The following is a 24,657-nucleotide window of genomic DNA, read 5'->3' as shown; positions in this document are numbered from 1 at the left end:
GTTGAGGGGATACAATGAACACCACTGACATAGCCAGAACATAAAATCAGGGGCATCGGCCTGTCAATTGAACCTGATGCATCTAATTAGTGAGGCCATGTGTCTAACTCAAAAAGGCCATGTCCTGAGGCAGTACAAGCAGTTCCACTTGGAAATGCAGATGCATTTAGAGTGCAGGGAACTAAGGGTTCAAAGAAAAGATACACTGAGTTGTGATCTCTTTTAGCCTCCACAGGCTTTTCTCTCTTCTCTCAGAATGGGTCTCTCCTAATGGCCCCAAACACCCAGACTTGGGCATTCTGACAATCCCACTGCTGCCCCAGAGTCTCGCACAGGCTGGCCCAGAGCAGACAGCATCAGATACCTCTCCCAGCGGCAAACCCAAGAGGCTGAGAAGTCGCCAGCCAGACCCAATCTCCAGATCAATGGGCGAGACAGGCCAATGGGTGGAGAGCAGAGAAAAAGTGATCAATGCAAAAGGGGAGGGAGCAGAAGCCACTCTCCATCTGCCTGTGTCAGGTGGGAAAGGGACAGACTGAGACTCACAGCCCTCATCCGCTGCTAATAAATGGCTCTGCCTCATCAGGAAGCCATTAGGAAATTGCAGCCACCACAGCCCAAGCTCCTGGGCTGAACGGTCTGCATGCAGCTGGTGAAAGCGCTCATTATCTCTACGCAGACGTGCACTAGCTCACTACACAGTGGAGCCCAACCAAGTGAGCCACCAGAAAGCTGGAGCTTCACTGGTAAGGGAGCAGTGGTTGAAAAGGTCCTTACAGACTGGGGAGATGCAGGGAGCTGCCCCAGGGATGTGCTTGGAGCATCAGGGGAGAATGGTGGGGGCTCTCGTCAGGAAACACGGGTCCACTTCCTCACGTCCCCTGCTGGACAGCCTGACCAGCATTCCTTTATTCAAAACCAGCTGCTGACTGCTATCATGGGCACAGGGTTTCTTTTGGGGGTGATCAAAATGTACTAGAATTAGATGTCAGTGGTGGTTGCACAACTCTGTGAATGTACTAAAAACCACTGAATTGTACACTTGAAAATGGTAAATTTTATGTCATGTGAATTATATCCCAATAGAAAAAAACAATAAAATACTTTTAAAAAAGAGCTAGTGAGCCACCTGCTATCGGCCAAGCAATGGGGATACCTCGGTGACAGGGAGACGGGGACCTTTCACTTGGAGTTTCTCTTCTAGTGGAGGAAACAAACCCCGCATGAGCACACAAACAAGAGCTACACACTCATAACTCGTGATGAGCACTATGATGATGCCTAAGACCAAAGGTTTTGCAATGGAGACTGAGTGATGTGGCTGGGTTCCAGAAGAACTGGGGAGGGGGAGGAAAGAGCCTGCTGAGGTCCTGAGTGTAGGGGGTGAGGGAGAGGCAGGGGTCAAGGTATTAAGGTCAACTCCAATGACACATGGATGGCCTTAGTGAGAGAGAAGACGGGGAGAGGGGAGGCACTTGTGAGATGGCAGATAGGCTCCATTCACTGGGAGACCGTGGCAGCAGCTGGACAAGATCCATTTCCAGAAGCAGACACCTGGAACTTCTGGAACCACTTATGTGGGGACTGAGAGGGAGGGTCACAGACTCCAGGAGACAAGCAGAATACTCAAATTCCCCCAACTCAAAGATGTCCCCGGAAGACGCTGCCCAAGCACTCATTTAAAGTGACATTTGCAGTTTTATATTCTATGTATAAGGCACTCAGGCGAAAGAAGTCTCCCGCAGACCTGGCTCTTTCTGAAAGCTCCTCTCCCAACTCCTGGGGGGATACAAAGGAAGGGCAGGTAGAACACGGCTTCAGACAAACAAACTCCGGACCAGGCTCACGGGACATGAACCGAGAAAGGTACAGCCACAATACTGTGACCAAAAGAGATCTTATGGAAAATTCTTTTCTAAGAGGGATCATGAGTTTTGTCCCCTGGAATGCCCCAGAGCAGTTCTGATAGGTTCCCCAGCCCTGACTCAGATTGAGCACGGCTCCACCCTCAGATGAGTAAATAAACTGAGCCAAGGAAAGGAGGAAGGGAGAGTGGAGGAAAGAGAGGGGCAGGCAGAGAGCAGGATGGGAACTCGGAGAAGGCAAGTGCTGACTCTGGTTCAGGGAACAGACAGATGAAATTTCAAGTCCATTCCAGAGACGGGTGGTGTGGCAGAACTCAAGAAATAATTCTCTGAGCCTTACACACCACCCTAGTTGGGATGCAGCCCTGCCTTGGCAGCCTGCTCATCACCGCTTTATAATATACTGAATTAGTCACTGGATTAGCAAGCACATTTACACACACTGGCGCACAGCTGTTTAAAGACACAGGATCCCCTTTTCTAGGTGCCAGATTCTGGCTGTAAATCAACCACTGCAATTGGCAACTGGCATACTCCAGAGATGCACAGTTCCTACAGACATCTTCAGATGCAAAGCACTTTAGGAAAAGTCTGCTAGAACTGGGAAGATCTAATAGGCATTTGCTGGGGGACAGAACAGACAGGGGTGTGGAGAAGAAAGAAAGGACAGTGGGCTTTTTCAGTTTTGAGGCTTATTATCTTCAGGAGGTTGCCAAATGGATTCAGTGACCTGGACCATCACAGCACGTTTATGTGGAAGGCAGCCTGGCTCAGGAAGCGACAGCTAGGAGAATGTAAGTTCTACTCCTGGCTTGCTCTATTAACAGGGAGTAGAGTGTTCCTCCTAAATGTCAGATATCTGGGTCACTCCCAGAAAAGAAAGGATTGCAGGGCAAATAGAAGAGTACTTCAGCAATTAAAATAATTCTATATCCTGACAACGACAACTCCAAGAAGCGGCCTTGTTGAGGTAGCAAGCGGCAAGGCCTGCAAATAATGCTTTAGAGTTGGAAATGCGACCTCAGCCCTAACTTGAGTGGGTAAGCATGCGTGAGAGGAAGAAAATATTGTAACTGGCCACAGGGACTGCTCTGGCCCACTTGGTTATGGGGGTGTCAAGTGGAAAATTTTCTGTAACCAGGTTAACAGTAACCACAGCTTTAACAACCACTGAAGTAATAATAGCTCTGTCAGCAATGAACACTTGTACAGAATCTGGTGGCCTACGAGAGAAGGATAAAATACCATTTATTGAGACCCTGTAGCAGTGGAAAAGTATTTTACAGGAATTATCTCAAATCCTTACAAGAGCCCCAAAAGCTCTTATTATTTTCTCCATTGTAAGGATTAGAAATGGAAGGCTTAGGGAAATCAAATACTTTGCTTAAGGACAAATTACCAAGCAGAAGGCCTGAATTCAAACCCAGGGCTGTCTCACCTCCAGACGTGCTCTTTCCAGGACACACGGTGCCTGCAGGGAGGGACATCATTATGGCCAACATCACAAAGCAGAGGTTGTGGGATTCGGGGACAAAGATGACTTTCTATGGAGCAACCTGAACATAAATCCCTTTCCTGTGACTTAGAGGTCTCATCCACCAAAGAGGAAAAAGAATCCATCTGTGTCTTAAGATTACGGTAAGAAAGTTGTGGCATAAACATATCCACCTGCCAAAAATAAGAATCAAACACCAATTACTAAAAAAGGTGAACTGCGTTCAAGCTCCATTAGAACACGAATTTTGAGAAGATTCACAAATAGACTGGTTTGTGTAGGAGGAGCCCGGTATCCTGCACCAGATTTTGAAAATTCAAATATTAATTCCTTGGAATTAGTTTGCCGATAAAAATACTGAAAATATTCTCATCTTACAAAGCAAGGCCATTGGGGGCCACTGGAGACTGGACTCATCTTTGCTCCTCGCTCGCTGTCTGCAGCATGCCTGTGAGCAGCACAAGCTGATCAAACCCTGTGAATCCAGGGGCAAGTCGCCAGGGCCCAACCTCATTTAAAAAACAAAGTGGCTGTTTTGTTCATCCAGCACCCAAAATCTTTTGGAGACATGGCAGCCAGAATGAAATTTCAAATTTCTCCCATCAGCCCCTCCATCACGGACGGGTATGAGTGAGGGCATGGAAACGCCACGAAGCTCCCCTAAGAGAGGCCTTCAGAAATCCAGAAATAAATAGATACTTTATTCTTTAAAAAATCTCCAACTGAATCAGAGGTTAACTCCAGGTCCACCACGTAGACATTGATTCATTCCATGTGTGTATTTATTTTTCTACAAACATTCCTGTTGCATCAAGTGGCCTCAAGGCCCAGACTTGTGCCTCTGAATATCCCCTCCCTGGAGAATTCTCAAGCACGGGTGGAGCTCTGACTTCATTCCTCGATTTCCCAATCTGGAAAATGGGGGTCAAAGCACCAATTCTGTACGCAAGTTTGGTAAATTTAGTTAGCCACTTTTCATCTGTCCATTTTGAGTTTGAAAATGCACAGTGGAAATGATGTGAACATTTTTTTTGGCTTCCTCTCTATTACACATCCCAAGGGTAGATATTTATAGATAAACTGAAGGTTTTCTTCCTTGAGAAGCTACAAGAGCCTACCGCACAGAAGGATGTTCCAAGAATCAAAGCCTCTGATGCAAATGTTAGCAAATTTTCTCTCCAAACGAATTCTAAACAGTTGGTAGGACTTTGTAATTAGAAGACCTAAGTTCAAATTTGTGACTTGAAACCTCTATGGCCTTGGGGAAATTACTGGAGCCACTCTGAGACTCAATTTTTTATCTTCAAAATGGGGATTAAAACACCAACCTCACGGGATTGTTTGAAGAAGGCAATTATTTGTGCCCAGTGCCTTGCAAAGTGCCTGGCTCATAGCAGGCACTCTATAAATATTAGTTTCACACCATTCAGTCCTCCAAACTGAAACACAGATATGGACAGAGACCAAAAAGAGCACCCAGCAGTTCTGAAGAACGTTTGGTTTCCATTAGGAGGCGAGGAAGGTGTATGACTGAACTCTTGGTCTTACGTGAAATCAAGGATGCATTTCCTGTACACACACGTGACTCACCCTTAGAGAGTGCTATGTACTCAGCATCTCCACTTTGTATCATATCTCCCCTAATTTAATAACACTCCCTGCATCCCCAACGACTCCAGAGTATTTTCTCCCCGTGAACCCATTAACTCTCCCGCTCTCTCCCAAGGAAAGGCAACCTTCTCACTAGGGCACCTTCTTTCAGAAGAGCACAGAGATGATGCAGAAAGGTGGCTATAATCTGGCAGCTCAGAGTAAAAACAGACTCAGGTATCCAGATTCTTCTACTAAGCAATAAAAGGGGAAAGGATGACCACCCAGAGGTGGACCTGCCCAGTTGTCAGCATAGAAAGTATTCAAACCAGGAAAAGGTAAGACCAAGGACTCCTTAGGCATGACCAAAACTATTCACAAGTGGAGGGCACCAAGCCAGAGGCCTGAACCTCAGTTTGAAAAGGAGACACACCTTGCGGCCCCACTAAGATTTGCTTTACAAGACTAAATTTTCCTGGCAAGCATTAAAGTTAGTGCCCAGATTAAAAACTACCAAACTTAAAACTAATATCTCCACTTTCGCTGCAATCAGGTGTACCACCCTCTACTTCCCATTCCCATCCCCTGTTCCCCAAGAATCCAGAAGCCCCCAAGGGCACTGCTGGCTTCTTAGAATTACACTCACTCCCAAGGAAACAGCAACATGCCTGATACTTCTCATACACTGATACTTCTCAGTGTAACAACCTGTCATTGCCCTTGGAATGCTCAGGCTTCCAGAATGACCAAAACAAGGGGGAAAGGACCTTATTTTTATGGCTAAGGAGCAACACATTGTATTAGGGGGATAATCCAACATAATTTTGCTAAACTCCAAGTGTATATACCTGCTGCCATAGCAAATGCCCCTGCCTCAAAGGGAAACTATCACTCAGGAGAAAAATATCACTCCTCTAAGGGATCATTAATTCTTGTACGCCTCTTTGGTACAATTCTTTCCCATAACACACAGTATGAGATTCAAAAGTTTTTGGGTTTTGTTTTATTTTTTTTCCTGAAGTGCTCCTCCAGCTACCTGAAGTTCCCGCCAGTCATTAAAATGAACCTCCTTTGCTAAGAAAGGGTAAACTGAGGCACATAAGACCAAAGCCACATGCCATATATTTCAACATAGGAAAACAGAGGTTGGACAAGAATTCTTTTCACAACTCTCTAGATTAAAAAAAAAAAAAAACGTATTTCTCAAAGTCCAAGGTCAACCTACCCCAGAAGGAAATTGCATATGTGTCTAGCAGCCTGTGGGGTAACTCACGTTTTTTTACTTCTTGAGAAGGAGCTAACTTGCTACCCTCCTTACAGTTTGGCCAGTGGGTTGGCACCATTGAAAGTTGTGCAATTTTTCCAGATCCTATGTCATAGTGATCTGTGCAATCCACTCAGAGCTCAATACTTAGCCCATTGGGTGGGATCCGCTATCTATGTACAAAATATGTGGGGAACCTACCTCTAGCAAAAGAGAAGAGAGTGCCTGTTAGCACTCCTGATCTCAAGGTAGTGTTTATTATCATTACGATTAAAGTGAATGCAACGTGCACTCAGAAAATCTAAGAAATATTTAAAATGTGTGTGGCTGAATGGAATGTCGGGGGTTTAGAGAAGTCCAGCATCGCACTGTAACTCTGCCACTTACTCACCACGTAGGAAAGAAACCTAGCATCGCAGCTCGGCAGCTTTTCCCCATCTGTAAAATGTCGATAACTCTAACACTACCTTGAGGCTCAATGTGGCGAAGTCACACTGCAAACCAGATTATCACCAAGTATTAAGTGAACTGGTAAACAATATGCACAAACAGACCCTAGTATTTCCCCAAATTCAACAAACATCCAAGTAATTCCGAGAATTCTGAAGGCAGCAGACACGGAACTTTAGAGTTAGCTACAGCTGGGTTTGAATCTCAACTCCACCTATCAGCCGGGTGACCTTGGGCAAGCTGTTTAACTTCTCAGTTTCTCCATCTATGAATACTTAGCTATTATAGATTAGGGTAAAATAATGAGGTTCTTGGCAAATTAATAAGTTAGCACCCAATAACTAATAAAAAAGAACCAAAACAAAAAGTTAAGATGAGTGGTGATGAGAAGTGCCTACATAAGTCCCAGCACACAAACTCTACCCTATTATCAATGGCAGTTTTCTTTGTTTTTCCCCCAAACTGACATGCTGATCTTAGGTCCCTGCTTCTGACAGAAAAGGGTAACTGTGACGAATCTTTCTCAAAATGTAGAAAGAACATCAAGAAAATGATTTTCAGATAACGAGTGTGTGCAGGCGACGCTCCTGCACTGCTGCACAAGCAGCCTTTGAAAAGCAAGACGCCTGTCTGTGCTCACCACACCCCAGCACGCACTTGCAGCTTCTCGAACTGCTGAGGAAACCAGAGCAGGAGGTCTTTTGTCTGCCTCCAACTCCGCTGGGCAGCCTGCGCCTGTTCAGGGTCAGTTGACTGCCGCACAGACACCACTCCGTGAGCAGCTAGAAGTAAGCCAGCCTGGGCCCTTCCCTCTATACAAACAGGAGGCAGGGGCCTTGACTCACTGGGTATGTCAGGAAGAGGCACTGAGACGGCTTTCAGCAGAATGCATTCCTGCTGCAGGAGGGGACTGTTTATGTACAGAGCAGTGCAGTGAGAAGGGGCAGCTTGGATGAAATAAGCTCATGGCTCAGACCACATGCTCAGCCCTGAGGATGCAGCTGGGGCTGGCTGCTTCACCTACCGGACCCCTAACCTACATCTCCTTCCTCCAGATCAGACCCCGCGCTGGAGCTGCTTTCCGCTGCAACTGTAGCAAAGGCTTATGGAAAAAGGAAGCTGTGTCATGGAGGGAGACCAAGAGGAAGGTGTGACTCCTGGTCCAGTGTCACCTCTGAGACAATGTGCCCGGTTTCTCCACCTGTAAGGAAGGCCAGTCACAATTTCTAACACCTCTTTCCATCAAAGTTAACCTCACAAATGTATCCAAAATGCCCCCAATGATGGAATTGTGATTAACAGAATTTGGAGATTAGAAGAAAAACATCCCCACTTTTCCTATCTCTTGAATGACATTCTGTGCTCTCTCCAAGCCTTAATTATTTTAAATGTTACCTAGAGTCATAAACTGTCAGTGTTAAGTGAAACCTTACAGGTCAACTTCTCTAGTTCATTTGTTTGACCGATGAAGAACATGAGGTCCAGAAAAATGAAATGACTTGCCCAAGGTCACACAGACAAACAGTTGCAAGGCCATGGCCAGAATCCAGGCCTCCTGACTCTCCAGCCAGTGATGGGCCCCCCAGAGTGTACACTCTTATTTATTTTACACACAATACTTATTCCTACGATGCTGATAGGTCTCCCCTTATCATTCATAAATCCTCATGGATTCCATGCATTTATTAGTATTTCAATGACACATGATAACCTACCCATGAAGTATAGAATTAAATCTTAGGCAAGGAATATTAAATAGAGAAGAAAAATGTATAAATACTAGAAGTATTGAAAGTCATGACATGGAAACTCTTCCACTGAAAATTGCCTGTGATGGATTTTCTGAAGAGTATTTAAAACCAGACTCAACAACACACTCTGATTTTAAACATGAGTGATAAGTAGTGAATTACCCTAGTACAAAACTGCAATTGCACAAAAATGTCATTCATTGAGAGCAGGTACAGTACCCAGCACACAGTAGGAGTTTCTAAATACTTCAAAAACCAGGGATCCACACACACTCACTAGGTTTAGCTTCCCTTGCCTGACTTAGATTCTTGATTTTCCATTTGTACTTTGAAAATATGTACCTGATTGATTTTGTCATCTTCTCTGAGGTTTAACGCTTATTCTGATAAACTGATACAGAGGTTTTAACAACTAACAGTCTGAGTGGGAGGTAAAGTAACGCTACCAAAAAAAAAAAAAAAACCTCACCTCTCTCATAAGCCTATTCAATAACACTGCTCTGTCCTTAAAATCTCCCTCCTTTCAAAGGCAAAATTCATCCTGAGATTCAAAATACTCTCTCATAGGTCCTGGCCTCACACTTCCTTCTCTCTTCCCTTTCTACAATCAAGGTATTTTTCTTCATATTTATGTAAGCCTTTCTTTCACTCCAAACCGTCAGCATTCTTCCCACGCTCTCCTCCATATCTAAAATAATCCTTTCCCTGTTCTTACCCCTCCTGCAGATGCTTCTGAATAGCCATGTTCTCCCCGATGCTGAGCCATGAAATTATTTTAGCCTAGAACTGTTGGAAGAAAGGGCCCAACAGGCACAGAAAATATAAATAATCAGGGATCCACACATATTTCCATAAATTCAAACAATGATCCTCCTGCACTCTTCATGGAAACAGCTGGGGCACCGGGAATATTTCATCTGAGAGTTATCCTGACCAGCCATACACCCAGGAGGGACCTAAAGTGTTCAGAAATGGTGACACAGACAAAGAGTGGAAACAACAGACCCAAGATTACCCACCTGGCCACCTGAGACTGGAATTCCTACCCAAGTGCAATGCTTGGTCCCTATGAGGATTTTTCCAAAAGTCCACAAAACATCTTAAATTCCTTCATTCCTTTTCTTCGTTATTTCCTTTTGTTCTTTCATTAGTTCTTTCATGCTGTCTCTTTTCCTGTCATCATTATTCTTTCTATTCTTTTTTAGCCGAAATGGATGCTGCAATTGAACCCACCATTCCCCTCCTCCCCTCCTAAACAACTGAGGGATGGCTTTTTACTTTTGTTTTTGTTTTTACCCACTTTAATGGCACCAAAAAAGCTCTCTTTTTTTTTTTTGCCTCTTTTGATCCCCACAGTAAAACTTTTCATTTTGGATAAACGTTAAAACGAAACAAAACAAAAAATCTTAATTGTCTTCACTTGTGTAATGATGCCATTTCCCCCTACTCCAAAGTTCATTTTCTCACACACACACTACATGCAGAAAGTTTACAGTTCCTCCCCAGAACCTTGCAAAGCAAAAATCAACAGCTTAGCATAGCTACCCAAAGTTACCGAGAAGTTTCAAATGCTTGAAGTGAATTTGTTTGAGGTTGAGTTTAGTTGTTTCTCAGGGACTGAGAAATATTATATTATGTGTCAAAAACACATTTAAAAATATAACTCATGGTTGGGGGAAACCACACTGAACTTGAATTGTTTCAAACTCTTAATCTGGTCCTGGTAGCTTACTTTGGGTGGTCTAAACCCTAAGATTAGCAATTGAGAGTAGATATTATAAACAATATTATCATCCGAATTCAGTGTCAAAGTAGGGTGATCCTTGTTTGCTGGGAGAGTCCTAGTTGATGTCTATCATTCTGGTGTAACTATTAACAGTGCCCATTATACTCTCAAAGGTGTCCCCCTTTGGATGGTAAATTATATGATCTTCCTATCTATTAACCATTAAGATCTGAGATCCAATAGCCTAAAACTTTCCAATGCTACTCTGGGTCTTAAAGCACCATTCGGATCATTATTTTACAATTCTCAGAGACAGGCCTAAATGCTACAGAAAAGGACAATTGAAAAAAATTGATGGGGCAGTAAAGCACCACATTTCCAGTGTCCAGTGACAGGCTGGGACTCAAGAAGCAGAAACTGGAAAGCACCTGGGAAATATGACGAAGTTGGCCAAATAATCAATAAATATTTATGGCTTGAACAGCAATATTTTGAGTGTGTCTGTAAGCATGGCTCACTGCCACTGAAACTGGATCTACTGCAACCCACACTACAGACCAATTACTTTCTGTATCTTCACGGAGACTATAAACTACACAATTAAAAGAAAAAGGTAACACAGATAGGTATAGCGCTTTGGAAAATTAGCCAAGTAGAACTAGCCTGTTTATGGAATTTGAAAAACACCTACTGACATTTTGAAAAAAGATATCTTCAACCCAACTGAAAAAAGCAAAAAGTAGCTATGGACACATGACAAGTAAAAATGATAGATTTGGGAATTGCCTTGACATTCCTAACCCTGAGTTAAGAGCTTAACAGCTGTAAGGAAAGGGTAGACCTAGAATTCTGCGAACATGGAGGCAAATCCCATCAGAGATTCCATCTGAGCAGGGAAATGGAGCCAACATTTCATTCTGGAGCAGCCAGATAAAAACACAGAGACTATGTTGTTAATATACAAATTCCTCTCTGTGATGACTGTGTGGGCCCAAGAATATCAATTATTTGGAGAACATGGTCCCCATAAGGCAGTGATAGAAGAGCCAATACCTTACCCACGGACAAGCAGCCAGGGCGTCTGTTTGTTTCTCTATTAGCCATGGGCTGTGGAGGGCTGGCAGGTCCACAGGTAGCATCTAGGATTCGCCTTCCCTCCTTGTGCCAGAATAACTAAAACAATGTGCCCTGACCCGTGAAACAGACTTGAAAACACTGAATTTTAGACAAAAAATAAATAAAACTTATCTCCGGTGTAGACAGCAAATGTAGGTACATATGGCCTCTTTGCAGGAAAATTAAACTACAACTGTATTAAGAAAATGAACTAGTTGCTGATCTGTGTCTCTCGTCACTCAGATTGTGAGTGAGATTATACGTAGAGCAGTGTCCACGACGAAAGAGGTACATGAGGCAGAATAGGAGGCTCGGGGAAAGATGTGACCTTGGAAGTGGTCACATAATCACCTCCCCACCTGAGAGAGAGCAAGGTACCTCTGGAAGACATTGCAAAAACAAGAACCCTGGTTCTCTGCTGGGTGATCTGAGGCAAGTGTTGCTTGTACCTTCAAGCATCTTCCTAAAGCAACACATCTGGGCTGCCACACATGGAGACAGCCCATGGAACAGGCCCTTTCCCCAAGCTCAGAAGAGTCCTGCAGGATGGCAGGGAGTCCCTGCACCTCCTGAACCCCCAGAGTACCGACCATCACTGTCTTCTCTTACGCCCCTCTCTTAATTTCCAGAGTTTCTGTGAATAACATGGTGCTTTTATTTTAGGGATAAAATGCCCCCAACAGCTCATCACTGTGTAAGCTTCTAACAGTGTAGCCTTGGGCAGATCACGCATCTCTCTGAATATCATTTTCCTCATCTGAAAAAAGGATAAATTAATACCTCCCCACACCCCAGAGTTAGTGTGAAGCGTAAAAGTGCTATTTTATGTGACAGGGTCTGGCACATAATGCACGCTCCATAAGTGTTTCAGAAATATCCCTATGACTTCTGAATGGCAAGGATCTACTTTCAGTGCAAGCTCACGGAATGCCACCATAGTCATGGGTTATTCATTTCGCAAACCAGAGAGACATCTGTAATTACACTGTCGCTGTAGCCACTGTAGAGTTATCTGTACTCTTTGAAATAGGGAGCCTCGCTTTCCTGAAAAATCCTGACCTAGACTAACCAGCTCCGGGTTTTGCACAGATTTTGACAGAGCCCAGAGCAAGCTGGGCTCTGGGAGGTTGACCACGGGCTGGTTTGTCTCCTAGAGGAAGGTGATCCTCCTACAGGGTGGTCTGGTCTCTTTAAGAAAGAAAAAAGTTACACAGACAAAAAACAGCAATACAAACCAACCAAAAATGCTAGGAATGCAAGCTCTGCCAACCAAATAAATAAATAAAATGTGAGATACTTTATAATAACTGGACATGATGCATTTCTCAACTCTGCACAATTGGAAAACTCTACTTTTCCATCAAGCCTGCAAATGTCCTCCTTGCCCCTAGTCTTGGTGGCCTTCTGGCTCTGAGGTAGCACTGACGACCTCCATCACCCAAAGTCACTGGCTGATCCCTATGCCTTTAACTCTGACAGTCAGAACCTGGAGCTACTTGAACACTCTGAAAGTTACCTGGATCATTGCGTTTGCTGTCTGGAGCACAGAATGCAGCTCATGGGCATGAGAGCTCAGATAAGCAGGTGAAAAAATTCCCTAACCTTACTCTTCTTTCCCTCTCAAATAAGAGATTTACAGCAGATAGTCTGTATAATCATAATTTACAGATAATACAGCAGTAGCTCCCGTTAAACATTTCAAGGGCCCCTGAAAATTCTACACTGGTCAGGGTCATTTTTTGTTGACTTGTTTTCTAGTTAACTGTTAAACAGAATTTATTATGGGTCAGCACTGACTTTTAAGATTTTGCACACCTTAATAGATTTAATTCTCACGTCAACCCTATGGGGTAGAATGATTATTACACTCATTTTACAGAAGCAGGAGCTGGAGCGCAGAGAGATTAAGTAATTTGTCCAAAATCACACAGCTAGTAAGTGGCAGAGCTGGGATTCAAACCCAGACAGGCTGGCTCCAGAGTCCTTGCTCTGAACCACTGGGCTCTTTAGTCACTAATGGAGTGTGGTCCATGGGGGTCTACGAACACAGTGAACGAGCGATCCCAATAGCCTGGGCAGCTCTACCCTTCTTTCTTGTCTACACTGATGAAGATACAAAGACTGACGAAAGGGACTGGGAGAAGGACAAAGCTTCTTCCTGCTCTGAGGACAGTACAGGTCTCCAATGGATGAACATCCTCTGCTGGGGAAGGAGCGGGGCTGATCCTTTTACTCTTGTAAAAGAGTAAACATCCAGAGATAGAACTCCCGATCTCCTCTGGGCATTATGCTCACCTCACCAAGAAGGCGGTGTGAGGAAGAAGAGGAAAAATTAAGTGGCTTGGGAATGTGTTTGCTTTGGCACCCAGCCTCCACCCCTTCTCAGCAAGCTCCACACCAGGAGGGAACTCCATGGATACTCAATGGCTTTGTTTGTTTTAGCCTATTTAAGATCTGAAAACCTTGCAACCACACATTGCAACCAAAGTGGTATATCCAACGTTACACTTACAAGGAAAACTCAATTCCAATGTTATTTTAAAGTATACGTTAATTTGGAACTTAAAGCTATCAAAAATCCTGTGAGCTCTCAATCCAGAATAAAAGGGAACAAAGGTCCCTGGTCTGGTCCTAGCCACAAAGACAAGCAAATCACCCAGGACTCCTGTTTCGACACCCACCTCCCTACTGCCTTTCTTTGGCTCTCACATATTGGGGGGGTGGGGGTGGGGGTCCTGGTTTAATTATTTAAACCAGATAAGATCCCAAACTACTTGTCTCCACACATAAGAAACTAAACAACCCAAAGAATCATTCTGACAAATATTAAGTCACAGCTGTAGACACAAAGCCATGCTGTGAGAAGTTAAACTTTAAACTCATGTCCTATATGGTCTGATGGGCAAAGCAAATCCCCACTTAGACAGTGTCTTCTCCTCCCATTATCAAAAGCAGGCAGTGTTTCTTCCATCCTTGCACCTGCAAGTTTAAGTCTCAACTGAAGTTTCTTTGCTGAGCTTTTCAAAGGTAACTTGCAGTATTACTCAAGGCAACGTACACTGAGAAGCAAGAAACACAGGTTAATATTACTTCAGCAGCTGGCTCACAAGATATTCTTAGGTAAGTGACTTACCTTCTCCATGCCTCTATTTCCCTCTTCGAAGTATAGGTATAATATTCACATGTCTGCTACTAAATATCCAGAAAAAAATTAACTAAAACTTATTTGTTATATTCTATTTATATTTTCAAGTTTCTCTCTTGATTTTCCCCAAGATAGTGCCAGAAATCAAATCTCACTACAATGAATGGCAAAAGACTGCCCAATATTTTTTACCAGTTGAAATTTTGTTGTATGGAAGGTTGCTTACAAAACCCGATCACCGGCTTGTAAATCTTTTTTGAAAAAGAAAGGCATTGTAAAGACGCTTATCATAAAGGATGTTGACCATCAGGCCTTACAGTCCCCATTTTACAGATGGGAAAGCTAAGAAAAGTTACTCGTCCAGTTTATTTTTATCAATAACCGAAATAACAACACCATATACTAAAATCTCTAATACTTAATATTAAATTACAGAAAAAAATTGCTTCAGCTGTTTACTGTGATCTAAAACATGTGTTGCCAGGGGGTCTTTTTCATTCCCAGCACACAAGATCCACTGTAGGTACGCGGACTGACATATCTACACGATATTTCCCAGACGATCAGATCTGTCTCTTCCCCATAAACACACATATAAACAAGCCATTCTTAGGGAAAGGACCTATTAGTCGAGTTTATATCTTTGCTGGGACCTATCCTTTCACTCCTTTGATATACGGTTTAAATCAACTGTGACAAACAGAATTTATTCTGGCTTCCTTGAACCCCCAAACACAACCATCATAGCAACATCATTTCTGCATTGTAGCTCTAAGCGCCTGAATTATCTCCACAGTTCTAGCTGATCTCAGCAGCGCTCTGACCATCACCATCGTCATCCTTGTGACAACAAACAAGCTCAGCCTTCTTTGTACACAGCAATACCGGGGTTGAATGTTAGGGGCTCTAAGAGGAGAGGACATGACCAAGTCTCTTTATTAACATTTCTGAAGTATCTCCAAATGACAAAACATCAGCTTGGCTTGTCTTGAAAGTTTAAGCAGATTAAGAAAGGGTTAAATAAGCAACTAATTATGGCGGAGGCAAAGAAGTGTCAACCACAGAGAACAGCAGCTAAACTTATTGATAATTGGACACAACAGAGCGGCATGTTACTGCAATTAATTATTTTCTAGAAATCACGTTCCCTCTACATCTTTCTATACCTTTATCTCCAAAATCACTAATCTCTAAGGATAACTGGCAGTTCCCTATCCTAAAAGAAAGCATCTTTTCCTCTCAAACTGTATTTATTCCAGGAATTCTGAAGGGCCAGACTCCATTAAACTGCTTAACACCAAAATCTGTGTCTAAGACAAAAAGAAATTTCTTTCCTATACCTTTCTTCTTCAAATCCTTCAAATCAAAGGGCTGGATAACCACACCAACCAAAGACCCAAAGTCACGTCTGGTGTTGGGATGTTCTCCCTCTTCTAACAGATCTTGGGTACCAGAGGACAAATTTGTGGCAGATTAGAAAGATGGGTAAAGTGAGTAACCTGCATGAATAAAATCGGGATATTTCCCCAAGTTAAGATGATAATTTCAGTTCTCCTCCCATTTCCTTGCCCTCAACCCAGAAAAGAGAGCTAGATAGCAAGGGGACATGTGACAGGGGAGCTCAGGAGGCAAGACATTTGAAAATGTGCTTGAAAGCCAGCCAGTTAGACTCTGTTTCGGCTCTTACTGCCCAGGGCCCTCCACCCAGCTCCAGTTCTAGGGGATGCAGGGACGGGGAATGATGTCCTCTGAGCAGTGTCCATCCCCCCTAACATTAAGGAATAAGGCCAGAAGGTTCTCGCTCATTTGGAAAAATAAAAAAGCAGGAATAGGGATGCTGGACAGTCTATAAGCTTTTCCCCACTACTCACAAAAACAGCTGTGAAAATAAATACCACCCCCAAACAAGGGTCTTGGGCCACCAACAGTCCTCCCTCCTTGTCTCTACCTCTCTCCAGCTGCCAGCAGCATCTCCCAGCTCAGGCAGAAAACGCACTGCCTGGAAGGGAACAGCGAAGGAGAGGAGAGGGGACCACCGGCCTCTGGCGAAGAGCTAGGGTGGGGGCCTAGGCAGTCACCACTCACCCGGGGAGGGGAAAAGCTCCAGATCGACTTTTTCCGTCTTGATGATGGTGAGAGTCGGTTTGAGATCGACGGCCGCCTTCATGGTGCCAGGAGTGGGGGACAGACAGGATTATAGCAAGTTTGCTGTTATTCTTGTTTTTTTTTTTCTTTTTAATGGGGATTAGTAACGGGGAAAATGGGACGGGGGAATCCGACTTTCTTCCCTAAAATCTCAAATTTCCGCTGACTTTCCCCCGCGTCCAAAAGGTGCGCGCCCGGTACTCTCTCCGGGGAAGTTGGCACTTTGCGGAAAAGTGCGCGCGCCCCGGGTCTCAGCCTCGCCTTCGCCTCGCCCCGCTCCCTCCTTCTCGTCTTCGCCCCGCTCCCTCCTCTCCGCCGGCAGGCTGCTTCAGCTCAGTCTCGCTCTCCGGGGCCGCTCTCTCCCTCCCTCTCTCCCTCGCACGCTCTCCTCCCCTCTTTAGGGCGTTTCTCGCGGCGCCGAGCCTCGGCCGCTGGGTCTGCGCGCCCAGCACCCCCCCATCCCCCAGGATCTCTGCAGGGGGGAGCGAGGGGCGAGGGCAGCGAGGGGCGGGGGCGGCCTGGGGGCCGGGCCCAGGACCCGCGGCCAATCGCCGACGGTGGCCCAAAACGAAAGGAAGGCCGGGCGGAGCTCCGCGGCCGCCGTCGCCCGCTCCCCGCGAGGCCCTGCCGCCGGGCCGCCGAGGAGCAATGCGTGGAGCCGGCGGGACGCAGAGCTCGCTGCACAGGCGGGAAGGGCCCAGAGCGAACGAGCAGGCTGGGTGCAGAGGCCGCCTCGACCATTTCGGGAAAGTCCGTCTGATTCTCCACGCATTCTTGAGGACTTGGTCACCCGCTCCTGCCCCCCTCCCAGGAGCAGCATAGTTTTTCAAGTGCGTGTACATCATTCATTCACAAAGACTGACACACAGGACGTGAGGCATGCGGACGAAGGGGCGTGCGTGCGAGCAGGCGCAGGGGATTCGTGAGCCAGTGTCCTCAAAGGGCTTTATGAATATTGGACTCTAGCCGGTTAGTGAGTCAGGAATCTGGGCTGTGTTTCTGGAGGAGCCTTCGGTTTTGCTGAGCCCACTCGTGTAATCCTTAAGAAAAGACGAGGCAGCATTTATGAGCAGAAATCTTGTTTCACCGCCCTTGATAAGGATCATGCCCAAAGCAGCCTACTGGAGACTCCAAAACAAAGACCCAAATTCTTCTGTATTATTGAGAAAGTGGAGAACAGGGACCCCAACCTAGAACCCAGTTGTGGGCTTTCATACAGCAGTGGTTGGGTGGAAGGGGAAGCTATTATTCTGTTCCTCTGATTATGTCACCATTGGTCAAAGTTTTGTCTTTTCCTTCTCCCCTACTAGATAAAGCTGACAACCCTACTACCAACACCACAAAAAAGTGATGCAGAAGCTGTGTGGTTTGGAATTTCTGGAGTACATCTTTTGCAGCCATGACAGAATCACAATGCACAGCACCTGTTCCATTTGGGAACTCCAGACACTTCAGATACCACAAATTGATCCCAAATAATTAATGATTTGCCACTGATACATTGGTTATCATAAATGGAGACAGTTGGTTCTAATTAACAAATAAACCAGTAGATGTAGAAGTACATAATACATGGACACACATATGTATAGCTAGAGCCAGGCAGTGAGATCTATCTTTGATTAACAGATTAAACATAAATTGTTCTGAACAACCTCAGAGAGAGCTATTTTTAATACTGTTTCCTGATTACTAAGGATATGTTGAACTCCCACCACTTGCCTATATCTGTAACCTCTGCCTCTGATTAGTTTTAATACACTTGCTTACCTTCATCTAATCCCAGTTTTGTCTCCTTGAAGCATTAGTAACTTGCAGGTTTCTCACAGCAAATGAGGGAAGGAGCCAGGAATAGAAAATAACTCTCAGAGTCCTGGTTCAAACTTCAGATTACGCCCCTCCTTCAGTGACCAGAGGAAAATATTTGTATGTGATAATTCTAATTTTTGAAGGATTGTTGTAATCCAGCTGTGTTTCCAAAAGTTACGAGAAAACAATGCTGGCTTCCAGATGACAAGAACAGACACTTCAGATCCTGGAAAAAGCTTGAGGAAACAGCTGATGAATGAATTGTACATTTACACATCTAAATGAACAGCAAAGAAAAGGATCTTGAACCAATCCTGCCTTACCCCTATGAATACATCAACGAAAGAACTGAGCAAATCAAGAGTTGCTTTGGAGGATTTTGTTTTATTGATATTGTCTTAAGAAAATGCTGGTATTTTTTAATCCAAGTGTGAGTACTTGTCTATTTTCAAACACAGCTTCCTCACAGCAAGTCCTTTCTCTCTTCCCCAGTTGGATCCTCAGCTTTCTTCCCCAGGCTAGCCTAAACACTGCTCCTAACACCCCCCAAAATTAGACACTAAAAGAACCCACCATGATTAAACCATAAACACTTTCCACTCTAATAATGGGAGAGTTTGTTCCTTCAGTTCTTCAACAATGACAACTCAATTTGTCAATCATACTTTTCTTACCCAGTCCTGAAGCACAGAAGCTCAAAACATTTGAATGTCCAAATCAAGGAATAGGACTGGGTAAAACGGGAGTGTTGGGGAGATAGCCCGGGACCACCCTAGACTCCAGGAAAGTTACTTCAACATGAGGCTGATTATAAATATTGATGTTATCAGAAGTTATACATCTAACCTAGGATCTGGTTGAAACTTAGCTTAGGACAAGGAAGACTAATATGGAAAAGTTAAAATATTTTTACATATTTGGGATATTAGTAATCCAATCAGGCCGGTAAGTATCATACTTGATTAATCAATTTTGATAAATGAAATTTTTATTCTTTTTAGAACCCAAGTAGATTTTTCTAAATGTTCTTATGAACATTAGATGACATTTCTATCTTACCATGTCCTAAAAAAACAATGCCTAGCCCAGTGCCTGACACATTGCAGATGCTCAGTAAATATGTATTGAATAATGAACTATCAACTTTCTGGTCATTACGGGCTTCTACTTTGCCAACTCTTTCTAATTCAAAGGTTAAGTGAGTTTCATATGCTATGGCTTGTAAAGATGAACTAAAAAATGTCAGCCACTGGGCCTCTAAGTCTGCCCTTTGTCCCGCATGGCAGAGCAGAACCTCTATTTCCCGGCACTCACGTCCACTGAGTTTCACTTGTGCCTCGGTTTCCCCACTAGCAAAACAAGATCAGCCAAGTCTTGCCTTCCATCCACTTGGGCAAGTTGTTTCAAGACTATATTTGATGTTTAAGGCATTCAAGAAAAATCAACCAAGGAAATACCCTTTTGCTTTGCTTGAAATACAGCAGTCTGCTCCTCCTGTACTTGGGAGAAAACAGAATTGTATTTTTAAACATTCTTAAGACTTAGAGAATTACATCTAGCAAGTACTGAAGCTCCTTAAACTAGGAACATCATGTCAAGAAGTGTCAAAAAAAAGGCTGCAGGCGTTGGGGGACAGGAGTGTGGAGCCAGACGTTAATGATATTAAGAAAATAGTCACATTTTTACAAGAATTCCCTCAAACACATGGAGTATGTAAAAAACATAAACTTTCTCTGTTACACTTCTCCCTCCACTCCACCCCAACCTCAATAAAAAAGAAATATAAAAATACACCTAATTTCAAACAACCATAGAAGTCCTCCTTCTCCATAAGTCCTCCCTCTCCATAAGTGTGCTAGAATAAGTTGTCTATTTCCTGAATCTTGGACTTCAACAAACCAAAGAATCCCTGAGTTTTAAGCTAAAATATGCTTTATTGGAGGTAGGTGCAAAAACATTCAGACCACTAACGGCTGATGCAGAACAAGTTTATGACTCACAGATGTTGATTTACTGGTTTAAATGTAAGATTTAAAAAAAAAAAAGTGCTCAATTAACAACCTGTCTGAGTTGCATTTGTGGTTGTTTTTCTCTGAGAAAAGGCAACAGTCCCTGTCACACACAGAAACAGGCTTCTAAAGCTTAACTCTACAGCAAGTGGTTTCTGTGTGATAAGTTGAGTCATTAAAAAGCACACTGGGGAAGAAAAATGCCTGGGGCTTCGATATCTACCATTATCAAGCAGCAATAAAATGGGAAATTGGAGATCGAAAGGAAAATGAAAACGCTCTTAATTAAACTCTGATGCCAAAAGGCCTTAGGGTCCGTTCAAGAACCCAAGTGGGGGACTCAGAACTGTGCTGTCGCTGACTGCAGACTGGCTCTGTGACCTCACCAGAGCCACTTAACCTTTTTGTGTCACAACCTCATCTCTGTTTTCAGGGAATAAAATCACCCCTGGCTCTCCCTACCATGTAATACAACCTCATTAGCTATTGTTTAGAAGGTACAATAAACAATGAGCGATAAGAGGAGCTGCAGTTAGCCGGGGAGTGGGAGGCGTGGGAGGGCAGAGAGAGGGAGGGCTAGGGGGCCTGTTTGCCCTGGAAGAGCTCTCCATACTAAAACAAAGATGAGAGTGAGTAGGGTCTGCTCTGGTATAAGACTTAGGTTCAAATTCTAGCTCTATCAACTAACCAGCTGAATTACTACACGTAAGTCACTTAAACAATCCTGAACCTCCATGTTTAAAGAAGGGATGATAACAGCACCCACCTTTTAAGGCTGTTTGGAGGACTGAGATAACGCATGCAAAGCATTTAGCACAGTGTCTAGGTAGAAAAAGTGCTCGAAATCATTGTTAGAGCTATTAAGATCTAGTCTAAGGTAGGATACTCAAGAAATCACATTAAATCTCTTCTGTATGGCCATCCCCTTTGCAGAGTTAAGTTGGACCCTCTATTTACCTAAATTGTCTCCAGGGAGAGATAGAGAAAAGGATCGTGTTTAATTTAGAAATCTCTCCAAGCCCCTTGCTCAGTTCCTGATTTGGGTACCTGCCCAGCTTCCGCCTCACTTGAGAAATTCCAGCACTCCCTGATTAGAGAAAAAATTGCAGATTTGTCCTTATTTTTTATTGCAGTATAATTGATATACAATATCCTATTAGTTTCAGGTGTACATCAGAGTGATTCAATATTTTTATACATTACAGAATGATCACCACCATAAGTCTAGTTACCATCTGTCACCATGCAAAGTTATTACAATCTTATTGACTATGTTCCATATACTGTACATTACATCCTCATGACATTTATTTTATAACTGGAAGTTTGTACCTCTTAATCCTCTTCACCTATTTGTATTTTGTCACAGAAAAACTGGAGTTCAAAATTCAGAAGGAAGATGACGTTTGTGGTGCCTCTTTGGAGGCAGAACTTGAGATCTTGTCTTTGTCACTTGTGAGAGCTAGGTGGGAGTCTCTTAGAGATAGTCAAGTCCAGCCCTCCTATTGACCAGAGGGAAAAAATTAGTTTGAAAGAGTAACTCATTCTATCCAAAGCCACACAGCCTGAAAAAGGCAGTGTCAGTACTAGGACAGGATCCCTGATTGCAGTGCTCTCCGTGGCGTCTCCTTGCATTTACAGATATCATATTTGCAAGGGAAGTCACTGCCATTCAGCTCGGTCTGTTACCAGACAATCTTTTTTTTTTTTTTTTTTTTAATTTTTTATTTATTTATTTATTTTTCCACCAAAGCCCCAGTAGATAGTTGTATGTCATAGCTGCACATCCTTCTAGTTGCTGTATGTGGGACGTGGCCTCAGCATGGCAGGAGATGTTACCAGACACTCTTGAGACCTGAAGCAGGATACAGTGTACACAGGAACAGGGAGATGATCAGACTTAGTTTCTAGAAATCTAACAATGTTCTCTGCACTGGATGTGTTGTCTGGGCAAGTACATTGCAGGATAACCATACTAGCATTCCCTGTGGGAGACACCTTGGCATGGGCTGTAAGGAGAAAAAGGGTCTGGGTTGGCTCTATTGCTGTCTGCAGTTTCTTTAGACTGTAATTATGAACCATTCAGCTGCATCTGCAGCCCCAACAATGTAGGATGGATTGGCCTAATCCACAGACCAAGTGACATTTTAAAATCCACCAGTTTAGACATCATGTATTCGTCTTGCAGCAAATCAGACTCTGCTCACACAGAAAGAGGTGAGGAGCTGCCAGTCAAGGCTACAGGGCTCTGAGGCTTCCTCCACACCCAGAGTCAGTTTGCTTCCTTAAAGCAGACTGAGCATATTTCCCCGGATTGTTGCTCCCTCCTGCCTGGATAATGCAGAATGCAGGCTACCCTGGGAGACTTTGGGGATCATGTAATTTGGATTCCAATTTAAGTTGTCCTAAATTGGCCTCTTGAGGAGGTAGAAGGACGATTGCATTAACACAGATGGCAGGAGAACCAGTGTTCTTTAATAACATAGCAGAAGCAGAGAACCAGGCTCCTAGTGAGGAGCTCCACACCCCAGCAGAATCCCAGCCCCCTCCGCAGGCTGCAGGTGGTTCATCTGGTGCAAGGCTAAGGCCTTCCTCTGATCTTACCCGCTTTTCTCTTGGGTTACAAAGACAACACCAGACTTCAAAACAGATGTTCTCTGCAGTTGTGGTCTGAATCTTAAGTTAATATAATTTCATTGTGGAATCTTCCCCCTACTTCTCCCCCTTTCATTTTGAAATGCCAAGTCAGTTGCCCCGAAAGACTAGCATTTACCACCCTAGAGATGAAGTAGCAGAGATGGGGTAGAGAATTTCTCCACCCTGTTCTTCATGCTGGAAGCCAGGCAGAGAAAGCAGATAACACTAGAAGAAATAGCTCTGACAGGAAAAGGGAAGATGGTATAGGAGGAGGCAGTGGAAGGGACCTCCTCTAAGAACAGTGAAGGATAAGTTTGGGGAGTGGGGATGGGACATTGAGGAGGTAGAGTCACAGTGATTCTATGTGCCTGTCATTCTGGGACTTAAATCTCCAAGATTCCAAAATGAAATTGAGGACTGGTAATGTACCCAGTACCTTCACAGAGTCAGTTTAATTGTCCTGCATGGCCAACAGTCATGGAATGACACCAAAACAAATCAATAGGAGGTCCTCAAGCTGGGAGAGTTGCAAAGGATACAGAATGGAATAGAGGTGAAGGGGTCTCCGGAGGTCACAGAAGATGCAAGGGAAGGTCAAACTGAGACTCTACACTGAGCACAGAGGGTATTGCTCAGTCTTTCCCCGACATGGGCATTTGCAGTATGCAAAGAATTTCCCTCCTCATCCCCACAAGGTGACCCTTTTATGCTCAGCAGCGTGAACACACCCCTAGTGAATATTTGTGTATGCATATCTACCTCCTACACTGCCTAAATAAAGGCTGTGACTAGTTTCAGTCATCATTGTAACCTCCAAACTCAAGACAGTAGGAGCTCAATAAATTATGTTGATTATTTTAACTAATGAACAGATAACTTTCTAACATCCTAAATGTGGATCTGTACCTCAGATATCAGTCTTTTTTTTTTTTTTTGTCTAACGTGAGACTCAAAGTTGCCCAAAGTTTGAGACTAAAGAGCTAACCAAGTGACTCTTTCCCAACTAAAAAGGTCTTTATAAAGTTTTATTCTGCTCCTCTCCTCTCCTACCTCCCATGACCTTAAAGGAAAATATTGCCTAAGGTCACCATATTCGTTTTATTTTCGTCTGAGGATATTCAGGTATAAATGCCAGTTGTGAAAAATGACATTTGGCTCACCACAAAGCAAACCAGTTGTTTTGTTGTCAGTCTGAACTTTTATGTAGCGTACTGTTCGTATTCTCAGCCTGCTGCTCAGAAGCATTCTGCAAGAATTTCTGAACTTTAAGTTGAATCTTTTAGATCACTGATTACCATGAAGGTAAGACCTAAAATCACCATATCCATTATTCATAAGATAAGAGAATATATGAAATGAATCGAATTTTCTCCATCTCTGTGAGGAAGAATAGACTGTTAAATGCTTTATAGGAAGCCCAGGGTCTGTTATAAATCCCTCCACCTTCTCAAGTTTACTATAACCAGTCACGTTTCCAGAAGCATTGAATTTTTAAATCCTTTGCCCATGCTGTAGGCATTCCCTAGAGTGAGAAGGGGATGGGTTGAGAGGAGATGGGAATGAGGAGGGCAGGGAGAGTCCACTGAGCCACTACCACCAAACAGGTGGCACGAAAACACGTAAGGAAGGCCTGACCTCTCTTGCTGGCTGGACTG

General features: G+C 43.8%; 1 protein-coding gene across 4 annotated transcripts in view; it reads right to left on the bottom strand.

The window, feature by feature from the left end:
- ETS1 (ETS proto-oncogene 1, transcription factor) overlaps window positions 1-24,657 on the bottom strand; it is a 125,849-nt gene that overhangs the window by 48,596 nt on the left and 52,596 nt on the right. For 2 of the 4 annotated variants that reach the window (XM_058544824.1, XM_058544826.1), the window contains exon 1: window positions 16,488-16,971. The exons of the other annotated variants lie outside the window; for them this stretch is intronic. In XM_058544824.1, coding sequence (XP_058400807.1) covers window positions 16,488-16,569 — 82 coding nt within the window. In that variant the 5' untranslated portion in view covers window positions 16,570-16,971. Of the gene's footprint in view, window positions 1-16,487; window positions 16,972-24,657 lie in introns of those variants that run through there. 4 annotated transcript variants of the gene reach the window in all.

Source organism: Diceros bicornis, chromosome 7, assembly GCF_020826845.1.
Source record: "Diceros bicornis minor isolate mBicDic1 chromosome 7, mDicBic1.mat.cur, whole genome shotgun sequence".
NCBI classification, from domain to species: domain Eukaryota; kingdom Metazoa; phylum Chordata; class Mammalia; order Perissodactyla; family Rhinocerotidae; genus Diceros; species Diceros bicornis.
The sequence above is the reverse complement of the archived record's forward strand: the minus strand, read 5'-3'. Positions and strand labels throughout refer to the sequence as shown.